This window comes from Leptonotus elevatus, chromosome 12, assembly GCF_054856555.1.
Source record: "Leptonotus elevatus isolate MCC_2025b chromosome 12, RoL_Lele_1.0, whole genome shotgun sequence".
Classification (NCBI taxonomy): Eukaryota; Metazoa; Chordata; class Actinopteri; order Syngnathiformes; family Syngnathidae; genus Leptonotus; species Leptonotus elevatus.
In genome coordinates this window covers 600,888-614,000 of record NC_141250.1, presented here as the reverse complement: position 1 = coordinate 614,000, position 13,113 = coordinate 600,888, and the positions used below count along the sequence as shown (strand labels likewise).

Here is a 13,113-nt window from a genome sequence, read left to right as displayed (position 1 = left end):
AGGTTGTGTGTTTGATATCTGGCCCTTGTGACCATGTCGAACTATCCTTGAGCAAAATGTTCTTAAAATTATATTTCAGTTGATCTCATTTTTATTTTATTTATTAATTTATTTATTTATTTTAAATCAATTTAGCCTTGCTAAAGGATCATACAAGCCATTCAGAAATGTTAAATTTCATCTGAAACTTACTGGTACTTGGGGTGGAACGATTCACAAAATCCACTGTTTGGTTCGGTTTTGTGCTCACTGTTTTCGGTTCAGTTCGGTATGCAATTTTAGAAAAAGTAATTGTCCTGGAGTTAAAAGGGAAAGTGTATATTATTCATAGCTAATTACTATTATTAGGGATGTTCGATACCACTTTTTTTTAGATTGATACCGATACTCAAATCTTTAGTACTCACCAATACCCATACCAAGTCTCGATACCATTAGTATTTATGATACATAAAATTTACAAAAAAACAATGACATATTTTTTTTTAAAGACATATATATCCCAATTATAGTAAATTTCCTTAAAGTCACTGTCCGGAGTTTTGACCATTTCTGTTTGTAATCAAACCGTTTCTGTTTGTAAACAAACAATTCAAAACGAACCCCTCCGATGGTTTAACCCATACGAGCTCAACGTTCACACCCCCTGCCTCTGACCGCACACAGCCAAGCAAGCTGCGAGACTGAGTGAAGAGGTATCTTGCCAATGGTCACATTACTGATCCGCGATCACCGACAGGGATAATAGTTCAAAATGACATTCGCCTTGTAACGATGGTGAAATAATCAGGACAAGTGTGGAACAGTTTTCAAGAACAAAACAGCCAATAGTGCTTCCCAAAAAAACAATCTGTGATGCCTTCAAGGCCCGTCCAGAGTGTCGGAAACTACACAACCCGCAACCCACCCCCAAAGGTTGCTACAGCCCCCCCACCCCGCTACTGCCAAAACAAACACAAAATTGCAAAATACAGGCTGGGGGGGTTTGAGGACAAAATCACCACCACACATTAACAGAAGCCCAAAGATGTAGATTGAGTTCATGTTTAAACATCCTGTAATTAAGAAGCGTTTATTTCTGAGTCAAAACGTTGGACAGTGTGTAAATTTCACATAGTTTATCTTTCAATTTACTTCAGAAGCATTCATCTTAGCATTCAGCTTCACATTCAGATATTAGCATTCAACTTTCCCACGCAATTTCTGCAGAAATTTCACTTAGTCTAGTTTATGCTGAAATGTTGTTGTTTTTGCATTTCAAGACACCATGCACTTGAAATTATTGTATTCAAATGTATTGTATATTCTCAGTTTTAATGACGTGTGCTGTGGACCTCTTGGCCAGGTCACCCTTGTAAAAGAGATGAAAGATTCCACCCCTAATGTATGTAGCTACAGTGATTAAGATTTTTAGCACAAACTTCACTTTGTTTCGATGTTGTTGTTCTCCCACAGCTCTTCATTGAAGCATGGGACCCTCCTCGCATGCCAATCTCCAGCAACAGCCCAACTGAGGAGCTCTGTGATATTACAAGCATGGAGTTTAGAGGACAGTGAAAGAAGCTACGTTCTATGCATTCCCACTTTCTGCAACTTACCAATTTATTCCAGTTGTGTGATCGGTTTAATAATATGCTTGTAACAAAGATGTGCACAGATTACGATCTCCTACCCGCTCTGAGGCACACTCCGCCGGGCCCTCTCTTTTTATTGGGTAGTCACCTAGTTACATAGCCGTTCCTGCTCTAAAGGGGAGGGGGAACACACAGCAGCAACCATCACGGATATGAGTCATTAAGCAGATAATAATACAGATGTCTTTTTTCGGCGCTGAAGGTTTCAACAGTCAAAGTTCAACAGTTCATCCGCAAAGTGTTTCAGCCGCTATCTTGTGATAAGGCACAGTTCCTGTCCTGCAGTTTCAGGAGCTTCCCACAGGGCTCTGTTCTCTTCACAGATAACTCCAACTCACATGATTCAAACAAGGTTGTACCACTGAATAAATGCTTTGCAATACTATAAGAGTAGATATGGGATAACTTGTGTACATTTATTCTAACACATATGCAGACAAGGCACAGAAATCAAGCTCCTAACACGTCCGCGGAAACAGTCCACCAATCAAGAGCGGAGGTTTGCTGAACAAAAGTTGCATATAACACTGATAGTAGTAGCTTGGCTCAAAGGAAAACCTTGAGTCTCCGCCCACAAATGGTCCCTCGCTACTTTACGATTCACTTATCGCGGATTCACGATATCGTGAATTTGTATTTGGGTTCAAAATTCATACATTGCGGGGTTTATCTTGAGTTGTACCTCGCTATTTTGTCGGTTTTTTAGAAATGATCAAATCCCCCCCTCCAACCCCCTGAGCACCTGCGCCACCTCTCCCAGGTTTACTGTAATCTTCATGTATGCTGCAATTTTTTTCTTTTTCCATTTACAAGTATATATATATATATATATATATATATTTACAGCCATTCATCTATTTCCTGAACCGCATAATTCCTCACGAGGGTTGCGGGGGTGCTGGGGCCTATACCAGCTGTCTTCGGGCAGTAGGCGTGAACTGGTTTGCAGCCAATAGCTCATTCACTGCCACTCCAGTAAAAAAGGACCTTTGACGTCTTTTGTCATCAATGGCAGCGATTAACAAGTGTTTAGAAGAACTGTGTGGTGGCTTTGTTATGGCTTAGTAGAGGCATAACTCGCCACCCCCACCTTAACGTCCTCTACTTCGTGGAAATTTGCCTATAGCAGGTGGGCGTGGAACGTAACACCCACGAAAGGTGAGGGAACACACCCTTTAATATGAATTGATCACGTATCAGTTCGTGAACCTTTCTACTTTTAGAACCAAGAACCAGTGATATCAGTGACTACGTTTACATGCAAGCTGTTAAGGTCAGAATTCTGGGTTCTGAAACAAATAAAAGTATGATAAAGAAACAAATTCCAACACTTCAGGGTACGCTCCAACCGCCTGTTTTAGCTAAAGATATTACCAAGCTTTCTCCGACAACAACAAAAAAACTCTCAAAAATATATAAGTTACTTTCATATACTGATAAAACGTCTTTACCCATCTCGAAATGGGAAACAGACTTGTCTATAGCTCCGGAATCTGACTTTTGGATTCAAGTTTGTGAAAACGTTTTTAAAATGACAAAACACACAAATTTACAACTTATCCAATATAAAATTATTCACAGAACATACATTACTCAATATATGATGAAGAAAATGGGACTCTCAGACTCCGACATTTGTCTCCAGTGTTTACAAAACACTACAGACACTTATTTTCATGCTTTATGGTTATGTACTCCGGTTATGTGTTTCTGGACTAAAGTCTTAGAAAAACTTTCCGCTGTCTTGGACTGTAGGATACCGTTCTCTCCAAACTTGTGTTTGCTAGGTGACTTAACAACAACTGACTTACCACATAAACAATTTCAATACGTTCAATAAAAGACATTATATTTATGTCACTCACCACGCTAAATGAAGTAGTCGGTTTCCTCCTCGCTCCAGAAGTGTGGTTCTTTGCTGCGAGCTTCATGTTTGTTGACAACGGCTTAAGAATTTCCGGTGGGTTACACGCCAGAAGCACAGACTTACATTCTTGTATTTACTGTATGTGTATGTAGGCACAAACTGTGGCGTTTTCGCCGTAGACACAAGATAGTTGTGACTGCATAGACCAAGATTCCTTGTGAATCAAATAAGCAAAGAAAAAAAGAAGACGAGGAAAAAAATTGCGTGCATGCGCACAGCGAAAAACATTGCTCCAATCGATCGATGTATTCCGAATGCGATTATATGAGCAAGAATTCCAGTTATGAAAGGAGTAACCCAGGGGTCTTAAGAGCATATTTGGGTTATCGCGCGTGTTTACATGGCCTTACAAAACCCAAATATTGCCAATATTTGGGTTTTAAAAGGGTTTTTGCCTGCATGTAAACAGTCATTTGCGTTCCAAATTAGTGTGTCACTGGGTTCCAACGGATCATTATCAGGCTTCTGCAGAGCTTGCTGATGACCTGATCGTTTAATTCCGCTGTGTTGGAGGAGGGACGCATGGAAAACAGGCTGGATAGGGGCTCTCGAGGACCGTACTTGGAGATCCCTACTCTAAAATAAGCAAATTTTAATCTAATCTAACACATTACATTTTCTACACAAGTAATCAGACTAAAGTTACTTTTCAAACATGCCACTTTGAAGAATATGTACTCAGGCCGGATTTTTCTTTATCAACAGTATACTTGCTTTGATTAAACGAGCAGTGGAAATTTGAGCCATTCCGAATCAAATTCCTAATCCATTCAGTCTACGATGTCCTTCCAAGTCCAGCCAATCTCTTCCGCTGGGGCCTGGCAGATACTACACTGTGCCCACTCGTCCAGAGAAGAGGATCACTGGAGCATATCCTGAGCTGTTGCCCAAGAGCACTTAGAGGTGGATGCTACCATTGGCGCCATGACCAAGTGACCAGCAAGGTAGAACATCGCTTTTGTAAAAGCCGGCCGGGCAGAAGTCACACCAACGCCAGAGTCAGCCTGGGGCCTGCTCATAACAGCACAAGAGTTGCATGTTTACCTAGGGAGACAGGATCTGGATCTGGCATGCATGAAAATCTCCACCAAAGAGGGGAGCCGTCGACCCCTGCCAGGACAGAGCAAGTGCAACACCTCAGGGCCCCCCAGGCCGCGGCAGCGCCAAAGGACGCCCCCCGGGCCCCGCCAGGGCCACCGGCCGGAGAGCAAACCCAGGAGCAGGAGCGCCCCCCACCCCAACCCAGCCCCAGCCGCCCCCAGGTCCCCAATCCCCCAGACACCCCCCACCACCAGCACCCCCCACCCCGCAACCCCCCCCCCCCCCCCAACAAAGCCCCCCCCCCCGACCAACCGGCAGCCCCCCAACCCCCGACCCCCAGCCCCCGGGGACCACCCGCACCCAGGCACCGGCGCCGAAGAGGGGCCGGACAGCGGAGCGGAGAGGGCAGCCGCGCCCCCCCGTGTGGAGGGACGGAACACCGGGGGCAGAAGGGGAGATGGGGGCACCGGAGGACGGCCGACACCCCCGAACCCCAGGCCCAGCGAGGGAAGGCCCCGGTCGTCACCCCAGCGTTCTTTGTGAAAGTGAACCCCTGTTACTGAGTCCGCCAGCTCGCCGACTGGCGAACTCTACCCCTAAACCATGAATGTGACCCCACCCAGTGTATATACAAGTGTGTGTGTGGGGTGCATTAAAATTAGGAGCAGGTGAACCGGAGCCGAGGGAAATGATATTCCCACGCTCCGATCCACCCGCCTCCCAAGCATGTTACTGAGTGTATGTGGTGCATTAAAAAAAAAAATTGATAGGGGGCGGGGACACGGACAGGGGACCGCAGCACTGCTCTATACCGCGGTCCCCAACCGATGGCACCCCCACAAGCCCCCCCGCCCCAGTTGTGTGGTGCATTAAAATTGGAGGGGAGTTGTAGGGTGAAAACGGTGTTTCCACCCTACCCCACCCCCCCAAAGTGTGTTATGTGCCCTATATGTCTATAAAAGTGTATTGTGCAAACCTAGTGTAGTGAGTTAAGAGGAGCGACCAGCGGGGCCCTCCCCAACCGGGCGGGGGCAGGAGGCGCACCCGCCCACCAAGCCCTCACCCACCCCACCGGGACCCCGGCGGGCATATGGGACCAGCCCGGCGGGGCGATAAGGCTCGCCCCCCGGATACTGGGGCCCGCCCGAGGTGCCAGGACGCCCACCGGAGCGCGGCGGGCACAACATCAAACCCCAGCCACCCCCGCCGGCCCCCGGAGCACCGAGACCCGGGCCATGGATGGAGCCCCCGGCCCAGGGGAGGGGAAGGAAGGCGTACCGGGGAGGGGGAATGGAGGGGGGAAGGAGACGACAAGAAGGGCAGGGGGCAGCGGCAGGGCCGCAGAGAGAGGGGGAGAGGAGGAGGAAGGGTGACGAGGGAGAAGGGACAGGGAGGCGGAGGACGGGCGGGGAGAGGCGAGGAGGGAGAGGCAGCAAGGGGGAGGAAGGGGGAGGGGAGAGGGAACCACCGGGCACCCCGGCGGCCCACAGGCCCCGAACCGCGTCGCCGGGCCCAGAGCGACGGACCGCGCCGGAACGGCGCCGCCCCAGACACCAGGGAAAGCCCCGCAACGCAGCACCCCCCAAGAGACCCAGGGAACGGCCAAGACGCAGCCGCCACCCAGCAGCCAACAGAGGGGCCCAGCCAGGGGGGACAGCACCCACAGAATTAACCCACTGGCATGCCGTGAATCCGAATATCAACCCCTGGTGCCTATCGGAGGCGAATCCGCTCGATCCCGCTGGCAACAGCCGGGTTCTTGACTATAAAAACACAACCATTAGTTACAAATTGCCAAATACAGAAACATCAATGCAAGTTATCACGCTGCTGTGGCTCTCGCTAACAGGCAGAATTAAGTAACCAGGTTTAGGTTAAAAAATTCTATATACGTAGACCATGTTTCTTTAAATTTTGACATTTGGTTTTTATTTGAGGCAGATATTTTTTCCATTAAAATGTGATTTATGAGGAGGTTAGACCATTGGTCGATATTCAGAGTTTGTTTATTTTTCCAGTTAACAAGAATTGTTTTTTTTTGCGATAGTAAGGGCTACAAGTATAGATTGCAAATAATGTAAAAAGTTTCCGTTTTTTATTTTGTATTTTTGGAGCAAGGATGTATATGATATAAACATATTATCTGAGAAGAGATGGTGGAGATGTGTAATTCCTTTCTGCTCCCACACATTCAAATAAAACGATTGGTTGTTAATTTGAAAGTCGGGGTTATGCCATAGGGGAGAAAGCCCGCAGGGCTCCACTTGGGCTTTTGTCATTTCTAGTGCCTTCCACCAGGCAGTCAGGGTGGCGGAAATCATTGGATTTTTAAAGCAGTTATGTCGCTTAATCGATGTTGTAATAAAGAGTAAATCTAGGAGTCTGAGGTTATTACAATCCTTCTGTTCTAGTTCCAGCCAACAGTTAGTATCTTTATTGGGTTGTGCCCATAAAATAATATATTGTAGCTGGTTGGCTATATAGTAGTGCATAAAATTTGGTGCCTCTAGACCTCCTTTGGATTTATTTTTCTGAAGAGTAGATAGACTAATCTTTGCTTTTTTTTTATTCCAGTAAAATTTTGTAACGGCTGAGTCCAACAACTGGAACCAGTTAGCCGTAGGTTTAAATGGAATCATTGAGAAAAAATAGTTTATTTTGGGTAAAACTTTCATTTTAATAGTGGCTATTCGTCCTATTAGAGAAATAGGAAGATTATTCCAGCGCTCCAAGTCACTATAAATGCTATCCAGAACTGGAGTAAAGTTTAAATTAATGAAATCAGTTAATTTAGGTGAGATTTTTATGCCTAAGTATTTTAAATTACCTATAGGAAATGAGTAGTGTGGGTCCTGGCTTGCAGGGTTCCATGAATTTTCTGTAATAGGTAGAAGTGTTGATTTTGTCCAGTTAATAGAATAGTCTGATAACTGTGAGAATTTAGTTATTAAGTTAAATACTTCCCCTAACGAAATAGCAGGCTTTTCTAAATAAAGTAAAATATCATCGGCATATAGATTAATTTTATGTTCTGTTACCCCAGAGTGAATTCCTTGAATCCTTCTTTCCTGGCGTATGGCTAATGCAAGCGGTTCAATAAATATTGCAAATAATAAAGGCGACAGTGGGCATCCCTGTCTTGTGCCTCTCTGTAGAGTAAAACTCTTAGATATAATCCCATTAGTAGTAACAGTAGCTTTAGGAGAATCATATAATACTGACACCCAGTGAATAAATGACTTCCCAAAGCCAAATTTATTTAAAACAGCAAAGAGGAAGGACCAGTTAACTTTATCAAAAGCTTTTTCTGCATCCAATGATATAATAACTGCCTTTTTATCATGCCGCTGTGACATACTAATAAGGTTAAAGAGCCTTCTAATATTAGTAGAGTGACGCTCTTTAATAAAGCCTGTTTGGTCGCTATGAATGATTGTCGAGATTACTGTTTCTAATCTAGATGTAAAAGCCTTAGTGATAATTTTAATATCAGTGTTAATTAGTGAAATCGGACGGTAACTTGATGGAAGGGTGGGGTCTTTTTCTGGCTTTAATAAAAGTTTAATTGCTGCTGTATTCATGTGTGGGCGTATGTGACCATTAGTTTTAATTTCTGTTACTACTCTTAAGAATAGTGGAGCAAGCATTGACCAGAAGTGCTTTAAAAATATAGCCGGATAACCATCCGGGCCAGGTGCTTTGCCGTTTGGCATACTATCTAGAGCACTGTACAACTCGTTTATAGTAAGTGATGCATCTAACATATCTTTATATTCAGTAGTTAACTGAGGTATATTTAAGCTACTGAGGAATGCCTCAATATGCTCTGGGTTAGGCTTATTAGTTTCTGAGTATAGGTTGTGATAATAATTATAAAAAATTTGATTAATTTCTTCTGGTGATTGTGTACATTCACCAGTTGTCCCTTTAATAGCCGTTATAAGCGATTTTTCCCGATTACGTTGAAGTTGGTTTGCAAGAAATTTACCTGATTTGTTATTATATTCAAAGTTGTTGTATCTCAATTGTTGTATTATAAACTCTGTCTTTTTAGTTAACATATCGTCTAACTGTATTTTTGTATTTTGTAAGTCAGTCCATATTTGGTTATTTGGGTTTATTGCGTACTCATCCGTCAGTTGTTTAATTTTATCTTCCAAGTCTTTCTAATTTTTGATCCTGTTTCTTTTTATAAGATGAATATGATATAATTTTACCTCTAATTACTGCTTTCCCAGCTTCCCAGAGAAGAGCTGGAGATAGGTCTGGAGAGTCATTTATTTCCAAAAAGTCTGCCCATTTTTTTCTTATAATTTTGTCAAATTCTGCGTCGTTTAGTAGTGAGATGTTAAAACGCCATGTAGGTGGTGATTTAAAGGTATAATCAACTTGTCGGGAAACGGAGACTGGTGCATGGTCGCTAATAATAATAGGATGTATTTTTGTAACAGTTTTATCAGCAATAGAATTATTTGTAAGAAAAAAATCAATTCTTGAAAAGGACCGGTGCACAGCGGAAAATAAGGTAAATTCCTTCTTATTTGGGTTTTTAAGTCTCCAGCTGTCGACGAGGCCAAAGTCATCCATATATTCCCCTGTTACTTTTGTAGATTGTGATCGCCTTATACATGTTGTTTTATTAGAACGATCTATTAATGGATTTAAGGCTGTGTTAAAGTCTCCTCCAATGATAATAGTAGAGTTCGCTGCTAATTCAAACAGCTTAGAGAAACATTCATGGAAAAAGGCCGGATCATCATTATTAGGGGCATATAAATTACCAAATGTATATATTTTATTAAATATAGTCACCTGAATAATAATGTATCGGCCCTCTGGGTCTGTTATTGTATTATTTAGAGTAAAGAGTAAATTCTTATGTATGAGTATACAGACTCCCCTTTGTCTACTGTTATAAGGGGCAGAGTACGCTTGGCTAAAATTTTTATCAATAAGTAATTTTTCTTCAGATTTTTGTAGGTGGGTTTCTTGTAGCAGGCAAATATCTGCTTTTAATTTTAAGAGATGGTCTAAAGTTTTTATTCTTTTTGCCAGTGAGCGAGCGCCACAAACATTCCAGGAAACCAGAACTAATTTATGCATACAAACAATATAAACTCAGTCCTATGTATATATCTGTATAGGCCATTTGCCACCACTGGCATGTTATAGGATAGAATCAAAGTGGTTAGGTGATTTATATAGTTTGTGTAAAATATGAGATAACGTGTAAGGTAACGTGTAAGTAAATAAAACAGTGAAAAAACTAGTAGGGAGGTGAAAGTGAAGGAAATTAACAGGGGATTAAACATAACAATACACCAGTAACCCAAGCGAGATTTTTTTGTTTAATTATACTTTAGATATAGTTGTGTATTAATATTATATTTATAATATAGCCTAAACATAATAAGTATTCATATTTTTGGTTTTATAACCACATATACAGTATATGTATACACCTAATAATCAAACTAAGTTTAGTTCCACCAATGCCAATTAGAACAGCCAGGGAGTGTCAGTGTGTCTTTTCAGCCGACTCCCAGCATTCTTATACTATCTTGAAGAGCAGTATCATAAAACCTCCAAATCCTTAAGCCCCCCCTCCCCAGGAACCAGCCCCAGTCCTGAGTTCAATACACATGACTACAGCAGGAAGCAGATAAGACTTTTTACACTTTTACAGCATATCATCCAATACATATTGAGTTCAAACCTAGATATTGGCCCGTTGATGTGGAAACAGACAAGGTCCTTTAGACATGATGACATGAGCAGAAATTGTGACAGCACTAGAAAATACACATCCACAGATAAAAGTTCTACTGAGGAAATAAGTAAATTAAAACAGTTATAATAAAAATCAAAACAGAAGATTCTCTTCCATCCTTCTTTCGGACTCGAAAGAGTCCGACGCATGCAAATAAACTTTTCAGAGAAAAATCCCAGAGGGATCTTCGTCCTCTTCGTCGGATGCCTCAACAGTTTGGGGAAGCGATAGACTCAACCATCATATAAGAAGACTTATTTCGTATGTCCTGTTTTTCAATAGCAGTGGTAATAATTATTTGGCAAAGGGAACGAATACATGGAATACAGCAACACCCGCATATGGTTAGCAAAGCAGCAAATACAGCGATAGATATCAAAATAGAGGAAACTAAAGTTTTATAGCGCCCAAACACATCCATCCAATTATCCCATACAGAAGTATCCACACCTGAATGTTCTTTCATTTTCTTATTGAGTGTACGCAGCCCTTCAATTGCAATAGTCAAACTTCCATCGGGCGCAGTGTTGTTAGGAATGAAGGTGCAACATTGATCTCTAAACATTGAGCAGACTCCGCCCTTTTCTGCCAGCAACATATCTAGTGCAATTCGGTTTTGGAATGCAATCAAAGATGTGGCAGCCAACTGGCCGTGTACAGCCTCAAAGCCACTTTGAGTCCAATTTCCCAGCCTTTGTACATTATAATGTACATAATTAATTCTGTCTACGTTTTTGTTAATGGTGCACCACCAGCAAATTGTAGATTCAAACCCTGAGAGTACTTGATCAGCTAATTTGTACTCATCTGGCACACCTCTTGGTACTCTAATTGCATCAATGTAAGTGGGAACATTCTGCTCTTGCCAAGAGGACCGTTTGGTTTTTCGAAAAGAAGGAGGAAATTTGGGTTCCCAATTATCAATCTTTTTTAGAAGGTTATCAACAGAGGTGGGGTAGATTTGTACTGGCAGTAGGAGGGTGATGAGAGCACAATATCCTGTTTTATTCAAAGGCAACTTATCAAATATTCTGTTATCGCCACACCGCCACCACATGTCCCCTCTAGATTGAGGTTGGAACATTTGTCCCACGTCTATTGTCGAAATGCAGTGAGTGATGTGATTCAGTTCTCCCAATTGTTCTTCTGTTCCTGACATTTTAATGCATGAGAAATTACCATCTGCAACTTTGTTTGAAAAAATTGGTTTGTTTTTCTGCCATTTTACGAGGGGATACACCTTATCCCATTTAGAGCAATTGACATTGGGGACAGTTTTATTCATAAGTTCCAGAGGTCGTGGTCCTACGCATACCACACAGTTTTCGTTAGTGGCACGGCCCGCTTCGTTAGCCAGTAGTAGCCAATTGTTACTGCTGCCAGACAACCCTGTCGTAATACGGAACCACTCATCTACACCATCGAGCGGTACACTAACAGCTTTCACCCCGGTCACCTTCATGTAATTAGTGATTTTTGGTTGTTCTAAGTTACCCATAGTCTTATTGACACAAACTAAAATGGGAAAATAGGGGTCAGCTCCAGCGAACCATGCCCATAGTAATAATCCCCAACAGGAGGTGTTATATAGAGTTGCATTAGGCGGCCGTATATTTCCATTGGGAAGAGCAAAAGTCAATTCGAGTTGACCTCCCAGTTTACTCAGTGTTACCCTTTTGCTAAAGAAAATAGCCTCCTCACTAGTTCCCGGTGGCCAGTGACTTCCGTCCTGGGTAGTTATAAAAGCACTCCAGTCTGGCCGTAAAACATGTCCTGTCAAATACCATCAGTATTCGACCCAGTCTTCCCCTTTAGTCTGCTTAGTGTTCCTAAATCCCTTCAAAGACCTAATGGGAATTCTAACAGAGGTGTTCGTGTTTGGGGCCACTGTCACTGTTATTGAGTTATTATAAGTCCAGGATATGATCCAGGAAATGTGTGGAGAATCAATACCTCGCTTAATACGATGTGTTGTGGTTACGTTTAAGGTTGTTTTGAGAGGCTTCCAGAGATACCAGATTGGCATAAAAATCAATATGAGAAAGAGTGTCGTGATGTAGCAGCAGATGGAGATGCGTTCCCACTTTGAAGCCATCTCGAGATGATGTTCTTTGTTGAATGAGAAAATGGCGTTGTCAGCTTCTTTTAGGACCCTAGGGTAGACTGCCCGAGGTCCTAGGAGTGGTCACCGGGATTATTTTGCCCGTAAATGTGACTCAATCTTTGTTGAATGATGTCCTCAATTGGAAAACTGGACACTGGATCAGTAGACGTGGTTTTCCGGTCGGGTCGTCATCAGGTGGTCATCAGGTGGTGGGATTGCTGAGCCTGGGTTTTCCAGTCGTGGGATTGCTGAGCCCGGGGCGGATCCGGCGGGCCGTGTAGACGAGATGTGAAACCACGTGTCCACTTTTCTGTGCAAGATGTCCTCTCCGTCACCTTGTGGGGTCCAGTCCACCTGGGTGCAGACCATTTTCGTTAAGTCACTTTTAACCACACATATTCACAATCATTTATTTCTGAAGGAGCATCTGGTGTTTTTTTTGTTAGCTTGGAGAACGTAGATGCTAGCTGTTTGAGTTCTGGAGGTCCTGCAAGGTGCATCTCTTCCAGTGGTGCCGTTGGAGCCGGAAATGGTCTGTTTGTGTGACCTTCAAACGGAGTCCAGCCTTTGGCTGAGTTTAGTGACATTCGCATATTCATTAATGCAACAGGAAGAGCTTGTAGCCAATTCAAATTTG

The 13,113-nt window shown here is 43.0% G+C and overlaps 2 protein-coding genes across 7 annotated transcripts in view; one reads left to right on the top strand and one right to left on the bottom strand.

The window, feature by feature from the left end:
- ifngr2 (interferon gamma receptor 2) overlaps positions 1 to 2,027 on the top strand; it is a 39,722-nt gene extending 37,695 nt beyond the window's left edge. For all 6 annotated transcript variants that reach the window (XM_086091011.1, XM_086091007.1, XM_086091009.1 and 3 more), the window contains one exon: positions 1,456 to 2,027. In XM_086091011.1, coding sequence (XP_085947137.1) covers positions 1,456 to 1,557 — 102 coding nt within the window. In that variant the 3' untranslated portion in view covers positions 1,558 to 2,027. The remainder of the gene's footprint in view (positions 1 to 1,455) is intronic.
- Positions 2,028 to 4,543: 2,516 nt separating this feature from the next.
- Positions 4,544 to 12,391, bottom strand: LOC147164224 (uncharacterized). The gene is made up of 2 exons (XM_086091219.1): positions 10,823 to 12,391; positions 4,544 to 4,572 (listed from the first exon to the last, which is right to left on the bottom strand). Exons 1-2 carry the CDS (start codon positions 11,868 to 11,870, stop codon positions 4,544 to 4,546), a joined length of 1,077 nt encoding a protein of 358 aa, XP_085947345.1. The 5' UTR covers positions 11,871 to 12,391.
- Between the last annotated feature and the right edge of the window lie 722 nt (positions 12,392 to 13,113).